This window comes from Carassius carassius, chromosome 18, assembly GCF_963082965.1.
Source record: "Carassius carassius chromosome 18, fCarCar2.1, whole genome shotgun sequence".
Classification (NCBI taxonomy): Eukaryota; Metazoa; Chordata; class Actinopteri; order Cypriniformes; family Cyprinidae; genus Carassius; species Carassius carassius.
Genome location: NC_081772.1, coordinates 5,770,116 through 5,794,000, shown reverse-complemented (window position 1 = coordinate 5,794,000; position 23,885 = coordinate 5,770,116). Strand labels below are relative to the sequence as shown.

General features: G+C 36.6%; 1 protein-coding gene across 2 annotated transcripts in view; it reads left to right on the top strand.

Annotated features, from left to right (window-relative positions):
• The window catches only part of LOC132092204 (protein FAM184A-like), a 111,913-nt gene that overhangs the window by 69,619 nt on the left and 18,409 nt on the right, over window positions 1-23,885 (top strand). For both annotated transcript variants that reach the window (XM_059498351.1, XM_059498352.1), the window contains exons 11-14: window positions 4,379-4,591; window positions 13,354-13,507; window positions 16,183-16,310; window positions 23,593-23,777. In XM_059498351.1, the coding sequence (XP_059354334.1) occupies window positions 4,379-4,591; window positions 13,354-13,507; window positions 16,183-16,310; window positions 23,593-23,777 (680 nt within the window). The remainder of the gene's footprint in view (window positions 1-4,378; window positions 4,592-13,353; window positions 13,508-16,182; window positions 16,311-23,592; window positions 23,778-23,885) is intronic.

Here is a 23,885-nt window from a genome sequence, read left to right as displayed (position 1 = left end):
GTAATCAAATCAGCCACAAAAACAATACATAACCATATGCATCTTTCAAAGAGAGATAACTATTTACAGCAGTGTATGATTCGATTTATTCTAAATAAAAGTATGACCCCGAAACCAAAAAGTATGCAAGAAAGTCATTTTACTGAACTTTGTTTACTCCTTGTTTGTTCATGAAGCTCTCTGTTATTTTGGATGGAGGTAGAGGATTGGGTTTTGTACACAAAGCCATGACATGGCCATGGTGAGAGAATTGTGCACGTAATTATTAAAAATGATCAGTGCATTATCTCATAGGATTTCAGGTTTGTGGTGGGTATACAGTAATCAAGGACACATTGTAACTTACAATTCAGTTGATTTGCTTATAAACTGCGGTTCATGTGATATACTCACCAATTAGATTTTCTCTAGTTGCCTATATTGATAATTTTCAGCTTTAATCACAAGATTATGACAAAGCCAACAGTTCAGCCTTGCTACAGTTGTCATTAGCTCCATTCAATGGCCTCCTGGCATCTGGACATTGTTTTATAGTCTACTTCTCCTCGTCTAGAGTACAGAAACAGAATATTACACACGGGGGAAAAAAGCAAAGAGGCTGAAAAATGACACCTTGGTGAAAGCATTTCAGACTCTGTTTGAGACCTTTTGCAAGTTCCTACTGAAAATCCTTTTAAAACCGCAAGGGTCCTCAGGCAAGCATCGCACGTTATTGATGCATCAAATCTTAAGGTGTATTGAGAAGAGGTTTGCTACTACAGTTCTAAGCATTTGTGTTTGTGGGGTTTTGCATGCCTTGAAGGATGGACCCAGACAACATTTAGAGATGAGAGTATCAGAGACTCGACAATGGGCTCTTTTGAATTGAGCCAGTAACAGTAAATAGCAACACCACAACAACTTCATAGCAATATGGTAACAAGTTTTATATAGACAAGCACCATTTCTGTTGAAATGTATTGTTTCATGTCTTTTATAATGACATAATATTCACGATTATTTTGAAATTGTATTATCTTTATTTGATTCAAATTTATTTTTTATAATTTGTATTATTGATTATATTTTAATTTATTTTAAAGAAATCTTTATTTTAACCTGTCACTGCTGATCACTTTTGGGGAAATGTAACAAGTTACAATATTGTGTTGTTTCAGAAATTTATATGGAAATTAACTTGCTTTTACATAACTGCTTCTCTTCTCCAGAGTGGGAGTGTGATCGTTGGCTTGCTGGCAAGATTATATTAGAAATGCTATTTTTTGCTGTGAACAAGTAATTTGGGCCAACTTGGTTTGCTTACTTTTTATTGCAGATCACAGAAGACATTGTTACGCACTCCACAGATGTGTGTCTTTTATGCACCCACATGTTACAAACAAACATTTTTTTAGTGAATAGTTTTATGGCATTCATACCCGTGGGGTCAAGGCTGGAAAAACTGCTACTTTGAGTCTCAAATTCAGTTATTATTTTCCACTACAAATAATCAATTCAACTCACTCAGATTTAGTTTAGTTTACCAGCTGTATTTTGACATTTTAAAAACATATTTAATGGTTATAACATATTTTGCTTGCAACATGTTACCTCGACACAACAGCTCTAATGAAGCCCTTTTGTCATTTTCAGCTTCATTTCATAATTGTCTCATGAACTTTGTTGTTTTATTTACTTGTATATGTGTGTTGAGTGTTTGGCTGGCCACCGAGACCTCTTTCTTTCTCAGAGCTCTAACTGTGTCAGAGCAAGTCTTGATTACAGCCTCATCCTCACCCATCAGCACTCTCTAGTGCACTAGATGCAGGGTGAAGCAGGAGACCTCCACGCACTGCTTATATCTGTTCACCTTATTTTTAATTGGTGGTTGCTGAGAAAAATCAATTACTGTATACACAATTACATGTGCCATTTTCCTTCTGGTCCCAGACCACATTTTGGCACACCCAGATTTTTTTTCTGCACACATGAATGATGCTTCAATTTGTGCAGGTTACTGAAGTGAGATGAGTTATCTAAGACACAATGAAATGGAAGTAGCAACGAATCTATCCTCATGTATCATGACTTACATCCAAGTATTAAACAGGGAATGATTATTTATTATTACTATTTAGGTTAGTTTCATTAGGAAATCTTTTTCTTTTTTTTTTCTTTTTACGACAGAAGTCGTTTCACTGGAAGATTGAGTTATGAAATACTGACTGAAACATGCCAAAAGTAAATATTGCATTTTATTATATTAAAATGTATGTTGTAAAACATTTTTTTTATGTAATAATATATTTTTTTATTTGAATTAATTTGTTTAGATAGATTTGTACATTTTATTGCAAAAATGTAAATGAGAAATTATAAGCTTCAAAGCCATGCTACACCCCCCCCCCCCACGTTTCCCCTGGTAAAAAAACAAAAAACAAAACGGAAAAAAAAGTATTGCAAAGAGGTCAGAAGGATCATGTCTTTGGACCAAACCTTCTAAAAGCTCTTTTCATTTGCAGCAATGTAGAAATGTCCAGTGTTGGGGCCCCTGATTCAGCACTAGAATATCATAGAGACCTGATGTAGGTTTTTATTTATTTTTATTTTTTGTGACAAGTAATTTTATGGCTTCAAGTTTTGCCATAATAAGCTCTTTTCACGATTTCCTCAAATGTAAAAAATCTAGTTTTAACATGATGTCTTGCGTTCATCTTTTTGTTAGCATCAGCAGCGCACCGGCTGTGATATGAGCAGTGATAACCTGGGCATATTGAAACCACTTCCAGTTGACTTGAAAATGAAATTATTCGCTGATGCGACGACAAGCACGGCATCGTTTTATTGCCTTCACAAGTCTCCGATTGTTGGCGGGTACAACACAGAAAAACTCTCTCCCTGTCACCCTCCAGTCATTAGTGATTCCTCTAATGAGGCTAGCAGGCCAACGAGTGGGCCGAAGCAACTGAAACCTCCCGTTCGAACAAATCAATTGGTGTGAGGAGAACATATCTGGCGCCAATGTCTGACTTCTCACCTCATCCCTGACTGAGTCCTCATTGAGTTCTTGTAGACATGGCTGCTAGACTCAGATTGACACCCACATACTCAACTCACAGCTCTATTCACAGAGGAAGACTAGAGCCAATGTGTGTTCACACCAAGTGGCAACCTCCCGCTCTCTCTCGTGAAGCCCACAAGGAAGTGACTAAAACTGTAATGCATCGACTGGCCGCTTGAGGCTGGCTGCAAAAGGGAGTCAATCCCATAGACTCCCCATGTTAAAATGCCCAACTTTACAGCAGAAAAAAAAAACATGTTTACAGCCTGGTGCAAAAAAAATGATTTTAGTCCATATAGCTAATTTTGCCCTTCATGACAATTGTGAGGGCGGTGAATTTTTTTGTAAATCATCCATTTAAATTATATTAAGCCTTAACATTCTGCATAAATAAGGGCACGGCCACCGTCGTGACATTTGGTGATGAGCTGCCAAGATGGCGACGGCCGGCTTTGTCACGGACGTCACGGACATTACGTCTATGTTTTTATAAAGTCTATGGTTTGCACACACAAGCCTGCTAACAGTTTGTGGAAGTAGAAATGCTGTGACCATGAAAATGAATGAAGATTTTCAATTACTGCTACTTTTAGGATCTCTTCTTGTAGTCTCTATACGGAGCATGTTTTACACAGTTTAGCTAATTAGCGGTGCTTGCTAAGGGAAGTATCGTGATTACTGTTGTTCTTACTTCCAGGAATATTCAGGGTTCAGTACACGCTAAGCTTAATTGACCACATGTGTGGCAATTAAAAAAATTCTCTCTTTAAAAAAAGTAATTTTAAAGTAATTCAACATGTTTTTAATAACATGTTGAATTAGCTTGGGGTTTTATATTTTCAGTGTTTTTTTCCCCCCTTCCAGTTAGTAATCTTAGTGCTTCGGCTTAAACTCGCTAAGTTGCCAAGGCAATAATTCAGATTTGTGTAAATTTTTTCATTAAATATTTAAATATTAATATATAACATTACACCTTTTTCTTTTTTCTTAAACCCCCTTTTTCATGGCAAAAATGTTGTCATATATTTTTTGTCCTTTTAACACTCATTTTGTATGCCTAGTGACTATACTATTAAAACAGTAAGTATTTTTTAATGTTTCACTGTAACCTTTTTTTTTTCTTAATTGTTTAAGAAAATGAGGGACTAGTGGAAATGAATTTTTGTGATAATCAACATCATTCCACAAATGCTGTCCATTGAGCATGAAACTCATAATAAGGTTCGATTAAGGTTAATGGTTTACTGTTGGTGTTGTATTGGTGTTTTTTTTATATTCTTTTTTTACCTGCAAAGTTGTTTCATTTTTCAACCAGTGACACCTAATTTCTGTGTTTAGATTTCTTTGCTGAAACAGAGCCTGGAGATGCAGCTTTCCCAATCCCAGCATTCCCTGCAGCAGCTGCAGGCTCAGTTCAGTCAGGAGCGAGAGCACCTGGGACAGCAGCTGCAGGAAATGGAGCTGGAGCATCAGCGCAGGGAGCAGCGGCTGCAGGAAGCCCATTGCTGCGCTATGCAGGACATGCAGGAAGCCTGCCAGCACGACCTCAAGGTAACAACATAAAAAACAATCTCCCACCGGTCTCACGCAGAGAGATACCTCTCTGACCTGTATACATGCTCTTATCTTTTCCTTTCACCTCTTGGCTCTCTGTTATTTGAGTTTTTATGACTCTGTGTTCCACATCCACTATTATCTCAGCTTCAGACAACACTCCTACAGACCATTCAGAGACTGTCTGACCTGTGCTGCTTATAACACCATTTTTTTTGTTTTTGTTTTAATAAACAATTTTGAAATGTCAAATTGTTTCAGTCTACAAAGATAACATTACATTGTGGTCTGTGTCTTGTATTGAGTATTAATATTATTTGGGTATTGTATTATTTATGTTTATTATTTATTCACATCAACCTTTTCATGTTTACAGTACATATTTGGAAATGTATAATTGTGTCCTTATGACAGTGGGATTTATATGTATATAAAAAAAGATAGAATAGAAAAAGAATAGAGCAAGGTAATATAAGAGGTATTTTTGCTTTTGTTAACTGTACAATAAATGAAAAGAAACCCGATGGAATACAAAAAGATTAGAAAGCTAGTGTTAGTTTTTTTATATATAAAACAAGCAGCAAATGAATGGAGTGCAAGTCTAAGGGACAAGTTTTTTTTTTTTAAGAATAGAATTAGAATAGTGAGTGCTAAAGTTAGAGGTTCAAATGAAGATGGAAGAGATGGGTTTTGAGCCGATTCTTGAAGATGGCTAAGGACTCAGCTGCTCAGATTGAGTTGGGGAGGTCATTCCACCAGGAGGGAACATTTAATTAAAAAGCCCGTAAAAGTTACTGTGTGCTTCTTTGGGATGGTTTAATAAAGCGACGTTCATAAGTCTGAAGTAATGAATTTAGATAAATGGGTGCAGAGCCAGTGCTGGTCTTGTAGGCAACATTTTATGTGAGCAGCTATTGGTAGCCAGTGCAAATTGATAAACTAAAAAACGAGAGAAAAACAAAAGAGGATATTAGCTTGGGTTTTTATATTTTCAGGGGGGGGGGTTTTCTTCCAGTTAGTTACTTTAGTGCTTTGACTTGAACCTACTTAGTTGCCAAGGCAACAATTCTGATTTTTGTTTAGTTTTCATTGAATATTAAAATATTATTATATAACACTTAGGCTTTATTCCAATAACAATTTTTCTTTTTCTTTAGTTTTAGTTAACAGTAATAATTTATAAACCCTTTTATGAGCAATTTTTAAACTGACTAATTTCTATATTTTTAATTTGACACTTTTTAAATAAATTGAAATTTATAATTTATAATTTATTTTTTTAATATGACAATAGAAACATTTAATGTATTGATTTTTGGAATATATTATAAATATTTGAATATATATATATATATATATATATATATATATATATATATATATATATATATATATATATATATATATATATATTTATATATAAAATGTATTATTATATTATTTACAGTAGGATTATTGACAATAGGATTATTCAGCTACAAAGTTGATTTTCTCTGACCCTGTTTATATTGGTCCGATCACAAGTTTTTAAAATGAATCGCTTGTTACTTACATCAGCAAGGGTTAGATTATTTTGTCACAGTTTCTTTGTACAGTCACTGGTGTGTAACATGTTTTATTTGCTCACCAAAGCCATTGTTATTTGTGTCTGCTGCATGGCATCAGTCTTTGTGGTTTGGGGATGAGGCTTTATAGCGACTGTCAACAGTCTGACTACATGAGACCACATCCACTCCAACTTCTATTTGCTGCTGGAGCACTTGCCTTGTACGGAGCCAGCCAAGCAATTGCTGACCGTAATCCTTTCAGCCTATATTTCCACTGGTGAAATTGTCCGTTAGCCCTGTTGGCCCTCACGCAAGACCCTCTTTCTGTCCCCCAATAGATTTGATGTGGTGAGGCAGATCTGCCACAGATCCAGCCCTGCCCTGAGCACATCTCTCCTAGAATAACCTGCTCATTCTCAGCTCTTCTGTCTGTGGGTTAGTATTGGCTGAGCGCTTGCTGTCATAGGCTGTAATGTCTACTTTATCCAATACCTGGCCCCTGACGACTCAAGGGGAGAGTAACTCTCACTCCGACTGGAAATGATTACCTTGAGCTGGGCTGAAGTGGCTCCACACCGCAGGCGTAGGGATGAAGGCTTTGAGCAGGGACAGCGGGAGTAGGCCGCTTGAATAACCGCTGATAAATTGAGATTGACTCACCAAATGCAGCGCCAGTCAGAATCACAGGCTTCACTTCACTGTTTTAAAAAATAGTGAAAGCAGTTGGACTGCACATTGTAGTGATGTCACAAAATGGCAAAAAAAAAATTGTCAGTAAAATTAAAATAAAGAAAATAAGGGTCTTAATTGGATTAATCGATTAATCGAAAAAGTTATCGGCCAACTAATCGATTATCAAAATAATCGTTAGTTGCAGCCTTAAACTAACTGAAACAAAAATAAAATGAAGCTAAATATTGGCATTAATTCCTTTATTTTTTTATAAAAACATTAATAATTAGACACAAAAGCACACAACAAAATACACAAACATATAAAAATAAATCAAACTCAAAATATTAATAAAAACTATAATAGTATATGAATAATACTAAAACACCACTGATGACAACCAAATGCCCTAATTATTTTAATTGTTATTTTATATATTTTGGGGGGTTGGGGGCTTAAAGATAAGTCTCATTGAAGTCATTTCAGAGAGAGCGTAAATAAATACAATATTAAATACATGAAATGTAATATAAATCATAACAGTAAAATATAACATTAAATTAAAGTATAATTTGCATTTTTAACAAATAAAAATAATAGGGTTAAATATATGATTTACATGTAAAATGATTTTTTTTTTTTTTGTTTAAAACGAAAATATATATTATTATACTGTAATATTACAAAATCTCCCCAGTGTCCATAACTAACAGATATGGTCAGAATGTCTTTATTTGCTGAATTTGGCTGGTTGAAATTGTGTCTATGCCAGTGGTTCGATTTACTGATTATTTCAGCAAACTGTTGTGTAATGGATTTCATTGCTCCATGTCACAGCTGGATTCTGAACACATTACGTCTGATATACCCCACTGTCAGGACAGGGCCACACCTGGCAGTATGACCCTCAGCCACCAGCTGTCAATGGATGGAGTTTATCTGCCAGTGATTCCATTAGGAGATATACACAAAGAGGTTAACTGGTTTTGTTAACCCAGTGTGCCACAGAGACCTGCTATTTTTTTATTTAATTTTTTTTGACTCAAATCAAACTGCTAGCAAATACCCTAAATCAAACAGCCTACACAAGCGTTATAGTTATTCATATTAGCTTTGTGTTTTTTGATTGATTTGTATCTTTTGCTATTTACTACTATTTGTGTTTGAGCTGATCATTTTGAAACCGCACATGAACAAACCGCATGAACCCCGTCCAGTCAAAGTCGGTGGTGTTGACCGCTTGTCATGCTACAACCTTTTGTTTCCACACAAGATCTTTTACCATAGGGCTTATTTAGGGATTTAGAATATCAAAAAATAATTAATACTTTGCTATTTTACAACTTTAATTATGAACAGATTATTTCCAAAATTATATTCCAGAATTTAATAAGTATTCAAATTAAATAGTTAATTAAAAAATAAAAAGCATTGTATTTTTCATTATTAAATCACCTAACTGATTTATTAAATTAATTATTATTACAGTAAATCACCTAACAAATTAATCAATTGTATTTCATTTTAACATTACTTTATCATTATTAAAAAAATAATAATGTAAAAAGTAATGCTAAGACATCTTTGAGTTTGTTTGATTTAATAATTTATGAAATGATTGTCACCAATTTAGTTTTTCACAATTTATTTAAATATTCGATTATTTAATTTTTGGAATTTGGCTCTTCGTGTTTAATTAGATCTGCAAGCAAATTAACTAAAAATCACTTGCTTTACACAACATACATCAATTATCAGGTCAAATTAATGGCTGTTATTTCATATTTGGGTTTCAAAATAATAACAATTAAATTCAGCATGCATGTTATAGCTGTGGTTATATACATATGAATAATTATCATTTAATTGGTGCATATTAGATAAAATAATAATTAGTTGCAGCCCTAAAACTAACTGAAACTAAAATAAAATTAAGCTAAAATTAAGCTTAACATTTATTCCCTTATTTTTTAATTAAAAAATAAACAAATTCACAAAAGCACACAACAAAATAACTAAGGATTAAACACAAATACATAAAAATAAATCAAACTCAAAATATTAATAAAAACTATAATAGTATATGATTAATACTAAAATGCCACTGATGACAACCAAATGCCCTAATAATTTTATTTTTTATCTAAAAAAAAAAAAAAAAGTCTCACTGAAGTCATTTCAGAGAGAGAGTGAATAAATACAATATTTAATACATGAAATATATTATTAATCTTAAAATATATCAGACACAGTAGTAATTTGCATGTTGATGAGTTTCCCGGCAACACAGACAGATTTGGTAATTGTGGCTTTACCCAGTTGCCATACCATTAAAAATAACCCTCTTTATGTCCTTGCTTCATTCATGTAATGAGTTGAGATCCAGCAGAAGGCTTATGAAATCTCATTAAATAGCTTTCTGCTCCAGAGTACCATGTCTGAGGTAGAAGTGCCGACACCAGGAGCCGATTTATTGACTTGTGATTAATTATCATCAGCGGTTCAGTGTGAGAATATCTCACACCAGCCGCATCACCACAGCTCTCTCTCTTTCTGCTCACGAACATCTCAATGTTGAGCATCGCTCTACTGAAGTCAGGCGGAGGAGCACTCATCTGCTGCTAATGGGTTTGGCAGCACCGCAGAGGAGAAAGACAGCATCAGTCTTACCCCTCGCCGCTCCATCCTCAGAGATGAAAATGAGCATGCAATTCCTCCGTCTGATATCTCGCTCAAGCACGCAAAAAGATCCACCTCCGCTCCCTCCTGTAGCTTTTTGCTGATATCAAGCACTGCTTTTTACCCGGCCGGAAAGGACAGGCAAAAAAAAGTAGGTAAAAACGCTTGTGTGTGCCCATCCTCGACAGCTCGCCCGCTGAGAGCATATGGACCTGATGAGTCACTCTGGCTAAAGGAGAAGAAATGTGAAGATACCTGGGAATTTCAGAGCTGCCTTTTTCTGCCCTCGGTTTGCTCTTTTTAAATCTGGCTCCTCTACAGAAGCCTTTTCTGAGATAGAATCAAAAATTAAATAGAGGAGAAGAAAAGTTGAAATTCTAAGATAAATAATTCACAGTTGCGAAAAAAAAAGTCAGAATTGTGAGATTAAAAGTCGCAATTACCTTTTCATTTTTATCCTGTGGCTGATACAAGCTTCAGTACTCATCCAAACATACAGTATTTATAATCTTTATAATATATATCAAATCATGTGTTTTTTCTTTATTTTGAAGCAGCTGCACTGATTTATGTACATTTATGTCATACATAGTCTATTTCTCTAAGAATTACTGGGAAAGTTGGTGAGGCTAAAAAGGAACCTGTTTTGTGGTCCTTGGGCTTTTCCAAAGTTGAGTAGTCCTCCTGACTCAGCATCATTAAAAACAGCTTTCAGTGGAATGAAAACAGATAGCCCGTTTCCAGGTCTTTTATGAGTGGGTAAACTACATCAAGCGCCTGCCAAAGCTAAATAAATCTAATTTGAGAAAACACAAGAGATATATCTTATATCCTGCCTCTACTGTATTCCTTTTGATATAATTTAAGGCTTTTTCAAACCTACTGTATTTTTTCATCCATTGGGTATTTGAGAGTATTAGTTTTAATAACAGAGCACTGAATTTACCGAAAATGTTGTAATTCCTCGCCGATAATAAATATGTATTTATTTAATGTATTTATATATTATGTATTTATATATTTATTTGTAGTTTTTATTATTAGTAGCAATAATTGTTAATTATTATTAGTTGTAGTATTTGTATTTTTAAGACTATATATATATATATATATATATATATATATATATATATATATATATATCAGCATTATTTCAATTAATAGAAATGATTTAATAGTTTTAATGTTAAAACATAAATTCAGTGATATAATGCACTGGTTTGTTGCTTTAATGTAGAACACATAGTCAGTGTAACATAATATAGTTACCTAATACAATAAAACATTATATGATAATATGAAACCGTTGCGTTTATAGTGGGTTGTTTTCAGAACTGTTTGCGGGGGATTCTATCATTAATCTGAAAACAATGTGGGTGTGGAATCCTAAAATAACTCACTAATTAATGCACACGCTTTATTGGCAGAGAAAGAAGCAGAGTGTACCACTCAAGATTCATTTTTACATCATCCTCGTAGCACTTGAGGAGGTGAAAATGGCACTATGACAACTAAAAAACATCACAGCTCTGTGTGTGTGTGTGTGTGTGTGTGTGTGTGTGTGTGTGTGGCTGCTGTAGTCATTCAGTAGTCATTCAGATTAAAGATTTCTTCTGTGTATGTTTTTCTCTAGCATGTGTGTGTTGTCCATTCAGGCTGCCGTGTCACTGATAGTTGTCTGAATGACAGTTTTTCAGCTTTGCCAAGCCATCGGGCTGCAGGAGTCAGCTTACACTGGAGAAAACTTGACCTCGCACAACTGACACCACATCCGTTTGATGCATGATGTTTCTTTAGCTAGCAAAAGATGTGTCAGTAACACACTTGACACAATATGGAACTTGAATGATTCATTGGTTAATGAGTTAAAGTAAAATTGCAAAACTGAATATTTTTAGGTATCATTAGCCAACATTATTGCTCTGTTTTTAAACTTGTTGAGCTGCCTTTCTGGCTACTGCCTAGAAAAACTTTAGCTGATAGAAGATAGAAGCACATAAATATTGGGTGAAACGAATGCCTAACTGTAACAATTTATTGAAATATTTCACTGTTACATGATTGTAATCCTCTCAGGACTGTATTGTTTGAAATGAGTCATATTTAACGAATCTTTTTCCGTGTCTCAGTTCAGCTCTGTTGATCTTCCCCATCAGTTGTTTTATTTTAATCTCTATATTAATACGGCTCAGTTTCCAGCATGCTTCCACCAACTGGCTTGGTGCAGTCTGTGTTTACTGATGAATCAGTTGGTCTAATTTGTGTCCCCTGCCATTCCCTAACCCACTTCCTCTCCTATCCGACCTCACTCTGCTGGATATTACTAACTCCAAAGAGGCTTTCAGTGAAGGCAGGTGCCCTGCCTTAACCCTCATTATGTCAGTGTATCTCTAGCGCTCAAGCAGCTCTGTTCTCTTAATTTAATTCAGGGTGCTATAATTTGCATTTCTCTGGCTAGGAGTTAGACGGCAACCATCCAAGATCCTTAACAAGCTTGCAGTGATGCTTAAGAGCCTTCTGATAGAGTCATAATTCCTGTAATTGACAGTTTCTTTGAGAAATCAGTTACATTTACGCACCTGTTGGAATTCTCATTCACCTTGTTGAAAAGACCTGCTTAGAATGCTTGGGTGTGTGTGTGTGTGTGTGTGTGTGTGTGTGTGTGTGTGTGTGTGTGTGTGTGTGTGTGTGTGTGTGTGTGGGTGTGGGTGTGGGTGTGGGTGTGTGTGGGTGTGTTTGTTTGTTTGTTTGTTTTTTTGGTAAGGGTCTGGTTCTGGTCTTGCCATCCAGATCACCAGAAGAATGTAGGTTAGGTGAATATGGTAAATCTGACAGTTTTTTGTTTGTTAAAATGGTCAGTTTTAATGGTTTAAGTTTAAGGGAAAGTCTGTTCTTTCTATAGTTTTATTTTATTATTTTATTTTATAGTGTAGTTTTTTCATTGTTGCTGTTGAGTATTGTAACATGTTTATACTTTAAGCATATAGCTTTAGTATACAGTGTAATGAATTAACAAATATAATTTAATATAATAATATTTATGTAATTATATGTGTGTGTGTGTGTGTGTGTGTGTGTGTGTGTGTGTGTGTGTGTGTGTGTTTATACTACAAGCCTTTTCTCTCTGTCATTGGGCAAACAGTTGGAGGTAATTTATTAATAGAGGTAACTTTTTTTATTTTAGTATTAATACGTTTGAAGTGTTAAATATTTTAACGTATTTATGCTATTGTAAAAATATAGTATGTGTTTGTGTATGTTTTATATATAAACATTTTATGTAAAAGTATAAGTTTATATTTAGTATATGTGTTTTATATTTATCAATCTTTTTCTTTTTCTTTTTTTTTTTGTACGTGTCAGCTAACATATTTAACTGCAATTTAATTACAAGTTCTCATGCAGTTTTTTTTTCTTTTTTTCTTACTGGTTTGTTGTTCTTCAAAGTAATGTTTTTGTCTTTTGACTTTTGAGCATCTAGCCACTATCCAAAGGTTTATGCTTACCATATGTGTTAAAATTATTTCTATGCCATTTTACTGCAAGCAGTAGCAAACTGTTTTGTGCAAAGGCTCTGAAGGACTAGGTAAAACATTATATTTGACGTTTCTCCTTGAGTCTAGTTCCTCCATTATTTATTTTTCTGTTGTGTGTAGCAACAAAAATGGGCAAGAAAAAAATCTCAATACCCTCTGGTACTTGAAAGTGTCATTATTTTATTCTAATTGTCACATGAGTGATAGAGACATGAACTTATTATATTTTCATAAGTCAAATATACAGTTTATGTAGATTGTATGAATCGTCGTGTACATTTGTCTACTCTACTGAACTAATGTGTGTGTTGTGTTGTGTGTGTAGGAGCTTGAGGAGCGTCTACGGCAGCAGCACCACATGGAGCTTCAGACTCTGCGGGAGGCTCACAGGCAGAACATCGAGACTCTGAAACAGCAGTCAGAGCAAGAACTGCAGACCCTCCGCTTCGAACTGGAGGATGAGGGCAAGGCCATGCTGGGTAGAACAGCCACACACACACACACACAAAGATTCATTCACAGACCGGCTGCAAAAACCCTTCGGATCCTGTTTATTATTTACTCTAGGTCAAATGCAGTCTTTAGGACTGAATGTCTGCGCTATTATTTTGCAAGTGATGAAATCAGATTCATTTGCTGAGACAATGGAGTAGATATCTGTAATATCTATATGGGTTGCCATAGTGATGGCTTATGTGGGAGCAAGAGAGCAGCTGTCATGATGAATAAAAGAACAAAGCTGATTTTCTTTTTCCACTGCTTAAAGAAATCCCAATCAAAATACCTGTTTAGACTTGAATGCATTTCCAAAGCTCATTTTAATATGATATCAATATATAATCTGGTTGGATCAGTATGTTAGTTTTATAAAACTTTTTTTTTTTTTTATGTATGATAAAAGTTTTTTTTTTTTAACTAACTCTTTCTTTATTACTATCTGTGTACTTAGTCCTCAAAAGGTACTTAACATTATGTTTTACTTAATCAAAAGAGAATAATTATTTTATTCTACAAAAAAATAAAGAACATCGATTTTTGAAGGGTTTTTCTTAATTGTACTATTATTATTATTTCATACTACAAATAACTAAAATGATTTGATGAAACAAGCAGCTATATACATATTTTTTTATCTTATGAGACTTTAATAAATAAAATGATGTTTTCTGTGTCAATTTCGACTGGCAAATCTGTAAATATGATGCGGCCCAACACTGCATGATTTACAAGATGTAAATTTAAATTTAATTTATTCATATTTATTAAAGCTGCTCAGTTATGCTCCAGTTCATGCTCATCTTAGCTTGAAAAATACCCAAAACTCACAAAAAAAATGTGCCATATATCTGTCATGACTGGGTTTCATTAAGCTGTGAAAAATTAAATTAAAATAAGAAATAATACAGTAAACAATTAAAATGTTGCATCATTTTGTTAGATGACTTGTTGACTGCAGTTTGAAGAGACAGTTAGGAATAAAAAGGTTTCCTTATTTGTCCTGTGCTTTGTTAATAATTTAGCATTTTGTTGTTAATATTAATAATTGTTTGATTTAAAGTATGTTTGTGTAACGATTAAACCTTCATATTCATCCGGAAGAAGGAGGCGGGAACCGGCGGACAATCAAAATGAAACTTTAATTATTCAAAATAAACACAAAACAGCGCAAAATAAAACCAAAACACAACTAAAATCCCAGGCCTGGTCCTCTCTCGTCCTTCATTGTCGTCGCTCCAGTTTTATATCCTTCCATCTCCTACGTGGGACTCGAGACCGGCGGTGGGCCGCAGGTGCCACTGATTTGCCCAATCATTGCCGGCCTCACGCCTTGTTCCCACGTCCCTCGGCCCCGCCCCACTCGCCACATACCCCCATCGCCCCTCGCAGGCCGGAGGGGTACCCTCGAGACTGCGCTCTACTTCCACCCCCCCTCCCTCCGGGGGGGACCGCTCACGGAAACCTGCGGAAACCTGGGGGTAGGATAGACGAGGCGAGAGAAAAGGAGATGGAAGGAGGAGCCACAGAGACGAGAGAGGGGAGAGAGAAGAAAAAAAAAATTTCCGGTTCCCAGGCGCACTGCTGCTCGGCCCTCCACCGGCTGGGCGATCTCCTCCGCGGTGCCTGGCGGGGGCACTGGACGGCCCTCGGCGGACGGCACGACACCCCTCGACGGCTCCTCCGGTTTGGGGCAGCCGGCAGGAGTCCCCCATTCCCTGCTCCTCCGGATACCTTCACGGAGGCAGCAGGCTCCGGCCCCCTGGCGAACGGCGCTGACTCCTCCGCTCCCTCACGGACGGCAGCCGTCCCTCCTTATCGTGGGCGGTCGGCAGCGAGCTCGCCCGTCCCCGGGAACTCGCTCCAGTCCACCGCCTCGAGCGTCCATGGCGGAATCTTCCTCGCCTGCTCCATGGCACCGCGGATTCACCACAGCGGCGAGTGATCTTCAGCAGCGCGTCCCTCCTTCTCCCGGGCTTCGGCACCACTGTAACGATTAAACCTTCGTATTCATCCGGAAGAAGGAGGCGGGAACCGGCGGACAATCAAAATGAAACTTTAATTATTCAAAATAAACACAAAACAGCGCACCAGCCCCTCACGGACGACTGGTGCGCACAAAATAAAACCAAAACACAACTAAAATCCCAGGCCTGGTCCTCTCTCGTCCTTCACTGTCGTCGCTCCAGTTTTATATCCTTCCATCTCCTACGTGGGACTCGAGACCGGCGGTGGGCCGCAGGTGCCACTGATTTGCCCAATCATTGTTGGCCTCACTCCTTGTTCCCACGTCCCTCGGCCCTGCCCCACTCGCCACAGTTTGCATTTACAATGAGCAGTGTTGGTACTAGCTGTCTATTGGAAAACTTCAGAGTCCTGAAGCAAAACCAGTGGAGTCCTACAGCTCTAATTATAGCCCAGTCTCTTTGAAATAAGGTATAATTGGAAGAAACTGGAAAGGACTATAATGAGGGAGCGCTGACAGGAAATTGCAGGTGAAGGAATGAGTGTCACTTCCATTTCCACCTGTGACGTTTATGCTTTAGGGAGAGTTGGAGACGAATGATTTTTAATTCAGCTCCAGACAGCAGATCATCTCCCTGGAATAGTCTTGTTTTTCATTCTCAATGTCTCTCTCTTTCTCTTGTTCTCCTCTCAGCATCCCTGCGTTCCGAGCTGAACCATCTTCACGCATCAGCCATTGAACATATGCGTCAAACCCATCAACAGGAAACAGTGGCTGCCAAACAGGAACTGGAGAATGCTCTGGAAAGGAGCAGAGTAAAGGTAAACTCTATCCACAGCAGGGTTATTATTTTTCACAAGTATATTTTTTGCACTCAGCGGTAGAAACTCTCCTTCTCTACCAGTGTTTTCCCATCATTTCCCGACTGTCTCCTACAGTCCTATTGTCTCTTACTCGAGACAGAGATTAACAGTAAGTTCAGTAAGTGGATGCTTTTCCAAGAAAGGACAAATCAATAGCTTTCTTCCAACAGTTGGCTGCTATGAAAGAAAAGGACCTTAATAAATCGTCTTGTCATCTGGCTCACGTATAAGACGACAGTTAAACAAAAGAAACGCTGACGGGATTGTTTGCCAAGCGACAGAAAGATTGTATAATTTGAGTCAGACCTCAGGCAAAAAAATTTGTCCATGAAATGCACATACACAAACTTATAGAATCAAACTGCAAAGCACTTTTGCTTCTCAGTAATGGCCTTTGACTGAAGTAAAATTGCACTTTCTGAGTAATTGCACTCCATTTCTATCTGTTCATCTGGAAAGTCGTGAGACTTTGCTCTTCAGTTCAGTAGGTTAGCATGTGTCTCATGTAATACTTTGTAATATAGGAAGACAGGGTTTCCATTAATATTGGTTGTTTTTGGTAAATTGGTGCCCCTAGGTGACAGTGGTCTTTATTTTAGTAGCACCATATAAATACTAATTAATTCTGAAGCTCCTGGGGCTCAAAACTGGCTTGTGAGAACTTAGCTAATGTCCCACAGACAATAGCAGAGGTCAAATGGCAAACTCAGTGTGATCTTTGCTAAAGAGAGGCTGTGAACTGAAAACTGCATCAGTGTAGTTCAGCTCTCTCAGGAGATGAACAAATCCTGCACTGCTAGCGTCGGGAAGAAATCTATTTTTGCTTAGCATTTACTAAGCGTTTGCAGCCTTGTGTGTCATACATCACACAGGAATAACAAATGAGCATACACGGAAAGCACAGATGCATGTTTTTTGGGGCAAACTGAATATTTGTATCTTGTGAGAATAGAATTGTTTCATGTGCCTCTACAATCAAACTGTGCGTCTGTCTCGAGGACACAGTTGACTTTGTTGTGTTCAGTTTTCTGTAATACCCTCACGTACTCTTAGTAACATCCCTTACATCATAAGGCTGGGAAAAAAAGTGTTTAACCTTCCCCCAAGACTCCTGCTGATCCCACTGGTTATGACAGCACAGGCAGATGTGTCATGAAAGAGCCGTGAGAAACATGGGTTTATCTTATTTTTTCTAGTTAAGTCATTGTAACAGAAGGTGTAGAAATTGCTTTGTCACTTAATTAAGATAAGATTTAAACGAATTAGCCGTTTTTTGTTTTTGTTTTTTTTGTTTTTTGCTTTGCTGTTTTGTTTTGTGATGCACAATAGATAGATAGATAGATACCGTAGATAGATACCGTAGATAGATACCGTAGATAGATAGATACCGTAGAAAGATAGATAGATAGATAGATAGATAGATAGATAGATAGATAGATAGATAGATAGATAGATAGATAGATAGATAGATAGATAGATACCGCAGATAGATACCGCAGATAGATAGATAGATAGATAGTTAGATAGATAGATAGATAGATAGATAGATAGATAGATAGATAGATAGATAGATAGATAGATAGATAGATAGATAGATAGCTAGATCGATAGATCGATAGATCGATAGATAGATCGATAGATCGATAGATAGATAGATAGATAGATAGATAGATAGATAGATAGATAGATAGATAGATAGCTAGATTGATAGATAGATAGATAGCTAGATTGATAGATCGATAGATCGATAGATAGATCGATAGATAGATAGATAGATCGATAGATAGATAGATAGATAGATAGATAGATAGATAGATAGATAGATAGATAGATAGATAGATAGATAGATAGATAGATAGATAGATAGCTAGATCGATAGATAGATCGATAGATAGATAGATAGATAGATAGATAGATAGATAGATAGATAGATAGATAGATAGATAGATAGATAGATAGATTTAAGACTGTAATTATATATTTAAGGTAACAACTGTATTTTCATGGCTTTAGTACAAACACGTATTTATATCAGTTAGAAGCCAATGCAACATTTCTACTTTTCATTTAGATTTTTTCATGCAAGTTTTCATCAAGAGTTTTCTTCTAATATTATTATTATTTTTTAATTACTAAAACGTTTTTGTAATAGTTATAGTTAACAATGCACTAAACCATTTACCCTCTAATTTACAGATGTTTCATTTAAATTAAATTAAAATGTATGCATTTAGCAGACGCTTTTATCCAAAGTGACTTACAGTGCATTCAGGCTAACATTTTTTACCTAACATGTATTCCCTGGGATTCGAACCCACAACCTTGCGCTGCTAATGCAATGCTCTACCACTTGAGCCACAGGAACACTAGGAGTATTAGGAGTATTATTTAGGAGTATTTTTTTTTCTTTTTAGGTTCAGTAAAAAATAGCAAATCCATTCAGCATACAGACAGGTGTTAAAATCATGTTTGAAGTCAATAACAGAGACTCTCTGGAATTCTTTGGGGGTTTCCAAGAATCACTCTGCTCATACTGCATAACAGAAATCTCTGTTTCTCCTCTCCCACACTCTCTCTCCATTTTTGTCTTATTGTTAAATGTTCCCCAGTGACAGTTAAGTTTAATGAGCTGCGTCTGATGTGCTGGTCAAAGCCACAGTCAAATAATTTAGTTTTACCTCAATAGTGATTGGCTGCTTTACACCACAGGGTCCCTGGTAGACTCTCATATGGTTTATAACTGGCTTGAGATCAGTTTTGTCCCCTATCTGTTAATATTTCGATTTAATAAATCGATTCTGAGTCTTAAAGGCACATTCCCTTCTTTATTTTGCAAGTTAGCACCAAGGTCATATGCTGTTTATGAAAGCATTATGAATTTTGTTCATATACTTTAAAGGTACAATAGTACAAATATGATCATTTCACCCAATGATTCCCAGGGGTCTGGTTCCTCTAAACGAGTGTCGGCGTTCACAAAACACACAGTATTTATTAAAGCCCGTGCTGCTGTGCTTCTGCACCATGAATCTCTCGGCCGATGGATAACCATTAACGCTATCTTACACAGGTCGCCGCTTTTTCTGACATCGCTGATTTGCAGTCAGTAATAAACGTGCTTCTCCACGGCTGGTGAGGTGGCTGTATGAAGACTGAGATAAAAAAGAACAGAGGAATCAAACGCTCCCCAGCAAAGCTCCTGGGCACACATCTCTGACTATTCAGTGCTTTTCTCTGGCACAATAATACAATTCCATCCATCCAGCTCCGTTTCCATCTCGGAGACACGTTCTGTTTTTTTTTTCGCTTGCCAAATTCCTCCATGCAAATAGCAAATCCGTTATGGCACGAGCGCAACTGGCTCTTAAAGGGAATGGAAGATGAGACTCTGATTGGTTAATTGGACGTTACGCCCAAAAAACACCCATTACTCATCAACCCTCTGGAGTCGATAATTTTATATATTCTAAATAAACTACAAACATAAAATTATATAGATTTATTTTGTTCTCACATTCTTTCTTGTAACTCCTCTCTCTCAGTGACACTGCTGACTGAGAGGCTCATTATGCAGCTCATTATGCAGGCCTTTGTCTTCTCAGGTGTAAATCACAATGATATTCATGATAGTTGACGCCTACTCGCATATGACTTTTACAAACAAAAAGTGTCTTACAAAATTTAAATCAATATATTGTTTTCTGTAAGTGAGTAAACAAGATGATTTTCACATAATTTAGAAAGAAAAATTCTAGGCTACAAGCTCCAGTTCTCAAAAGTCCCGTGAACCATTGTTCTTTGTGTTTTTTTTTTTGCCTAATTCAAGTGATTTAACATTTTTAGTTTTTCACTAACCACGCATAATATTTTTTTGCTCAAAAATACAATCATGTACTTGCATTTTACATATTATTATAGCCCAGTTTGTGCTGATTACAGTGATATTAGACTTTACCCATTTAGATATTTCTAAGAAACTGAAAAAAAGCACAAATTTCAGGGCATGACAAAACTTCTCCAGGCCCCAAAAATACCCTTAGACTCCTGAGGGTTAAGAGAATAGGGACAACCCATTTAGACCATGCGCCCGAGCGCGCCAACCGTTTTTTCGTCGTTAAAATAGCAAAAGTGGATTTGGACATGCCCGAGTGCACCTGCGCTGTGCGCTTTACACTTTGTGTTTAGATCGTTAAAATAGGGCCCTTAATATTACACAGTTGTGACTTTTTATCTTCACAAGTAGCTTTAATAGATCACTGTTTTGTCTCTTTTTTTATTTTGTCTCATTAAGTAATGCATTTAGCAGACATTTTTTTCCAAAGCGACTTACAGTGCATTCAGGCTAACATTTTTTACCTAACATGCGTTCCCTGGGAATCAAACCCACAACCTTTTGCGCCGCTAACGCATTGCTCAACTTTATTATCTCGCTGTTTTGTCTCTGTCTCATAATAGTAACTTTTTATCTTATGAAGTGATTGTTTTACAATATGAATTCTTTCTCTCGCAATGTGGCTTAATATTTGACAATTATTGCATTATTTCTGATATGAAATTTTTTTTCTCACTAAGCAATAATAATATTTTGATGTATGACCATACTTCTCACAATGACTTAATATCTTATAATTTTAGCTTTTTTGTCTTCCAAAGTGACTTAATATCTTACTATTTTGTCCTTCTTCCTCATAATTTAACTTTGTATTTCATAAAGTGATTTTAATATCTCACACTGGATCTATACCTTACAATGAGATTCAGTATTTTATGATGAACTTTATTTCCTACGATTGCAACCTAATATTTCACAATTTTAACTCTATTTTGCATAACTAGGACTTATTATAAGTGATCTAAATTCTCCCATTTTTGACTTTATTTCTCATAACTGAGATTTTTTTTTACACAATTTAAATTGTATCTCACAACGCAACTTCATTTCTTATGCTAATCTCACAATGCCTGTTTAGTTTGAGGCGGAAACATGTTTCTACAGTATATAAAAATGTGTGTTGTGTAACAGTGGTTTAATCATGTACAGTATGTGGTTGAATAGCTCTTAGTGCAACCATGAACTCTCATTCCCCCATCTCTCTTCTGTGTCCTGTGCTGCTCCTCCTTGATCGACAAGCTTTTGATCAGCAGCACACTCAAATTCAGCCTCTCTCAGGGCTTTCTGGGTACTATGCCCATGAGAGAAGAGCTCCACACATGCTCCCAGACACCTGCTAATCAGCCTCCTCTCATCCGTCTGCATGCCTCTTGGCCTGGTCCAACATTAATGATGCTTACATTATCCTACGCATTGAAGTACTCCTCAAGGAGACATTTAAAAGTGCCTGAATCTTTGATGGGAAAGGTCAGAGATGTTAATTTCAGCCCTCGCTAGTAGTAATCAGTAGGCCTTTTTCTGCACGGTCGAACGAGCGCTGGACTTTTAAAGCCATGTCTCTTCAGGAAACCGGCCACTTGCTGATGTCAGATGACTGTTCCTCTGGGTTCAGCTCTGTCACGACAGGTGGATGGTTGATGTGGCATTCGCTGAAGGTCTCACTGTGGAGATCGGTTTAGATGACCAGGGCTTCAAGGTTTGTTTTGACCTGATGCTCGGGCTGCTGTTGAACACACTGTTCTTAATTGCACTCTTGAAAATTGTGCGATCATGTGTGTTCTTCAGTCAGTTATTCAGCTGAAGCTGGTTTCATTATGCAACAATACCCTGCCATTATGCAGGTGGTTTTTGTCCTCACTCCTGGCAAAAATAGCCATTCATGAATAAAAGATACAAATCTAAATTTGAGCATTACATATCAAGGTGGTTGTTTCCATAGTGACAAAGCATATATTTCATTTGCAGTTTGGTTTTGTTTCTTATATGTTACACATTTGGTGGCTGCCTGTCCAAAATCAGTTTTCAAAATCAAAATTCTAAATAATTTAGTCTAAATATGACTAAATTTATAGTCAGTGTCGGTGCTACAGGCGGGCCGCTGTGTTCTGCCGGAGGCGCAGTCTTGAGTTGTGTAAATAAAAATGTCACAGTCAGACCCCTGACAGCTCTGCTCCAGAACATTAACATCACACTCATCCAGTGAGCGGTCGGGGAATAAAGACCAACACACACCTGAGTCCAGGCACATAATGCAACAACTGCAGGAAGAGCAGATGTTTTGTTGACAATGACATGCGGATATACTGGAGGCTCAGCTACATCCTTTTAGGTCCCCTTGTCGTAGGTACTTCCATTTATATATATATTTTTTTTATTTATTTATATATATATATATATATATATATATATATATATATATATATATATATATATATATACACACACACACACATACATATATATATATATATCAATTATGAGGCTATAATTTGTACCCTTTGTGATTTGGGTATTGTGTGCTGTATATATTAAAGGTTAAGAGGTTTCAATGGATGCCATATCATGGAAAACATATTCAGTAACATCAGTGTCCTTGTTAGTCATTTTGCATGCAGAAAGTTTGGCCAATCATAACAGATGTCATTTGCATATAAAATCCTTAACAGTAACAAAACAGCCTGTTTAATTCTAAAGGTCAGACAGATGGTGGAAAATGGTCATGTGGAACTAAACTGCAAACATGGACTCTCTCTGAAAAAAAAATATATCTTCTGAAAATGTGTATTTATTTATTTCATACTGGATGTATTTTTTATGTTCAGTGTTTTATTCAAAGACATTTTCTCAGTGCTTTGAGATGTATTTCTGCAAGAGAAGTTTCCATGCCTCATTTCAAAACCAATTTACTTTTAGTACATTGCCAGAAGCATTTTTTTTTAAATAAGTTACTGAATACTTAAGAAAGTTGACAAAAGTTGTAACTTCAGACATGGACTCAAGGCCCATTAGCCCCTGACGTCCCTCAAGAGATCTTTAGTGCTAAAACCTCCATGCTAAAAATAAAGCTGTAGGTCTGCTGGCTGCTCCCAACCTTTATTTATTCATTACTAAATTATTAATATATTTGAAGATGTAGTGGATAAGCAAGGCAAGCCAGAGGGATGTGTCGTCAATATAAGATCCCAACATAGTCTCAAAGTGCAATGTGAAAATAGCATCTGTGGGAACCCCATGTGTCTGAATTCAGATGTTTCAGGAAGAGCCACACACAATCCACGGCATTCTCAAGTAAGGTCAGTCTGCCATTTATCGTGACCTCAGTTTACATTGTGTTCTCGTGTGTTGCAGGAACGTGAGCTTCTGAGTCGCATCTCAGATCTGCAAGAGGAGGTCAGTCGCAGGAAGAAGCACATTGCCGATCTGGACCACGAGATTCACACCCTAAACGAGAACATTAGCACTTTGACCAAAGAGTTGGAACTCAAGGGCAAAGAGGTTTTGAAGATCCGTAGCGAGGCCAATCAGCAGATCAGGTGAGTCTTGGATTGAGGACTGAAGATTTCTTGGATTTAGACGGCGTATTTGTATTTTTACTTAAAGAGCGTGTTAGTATAGGCGGGTCCACAACACACGTACACTCT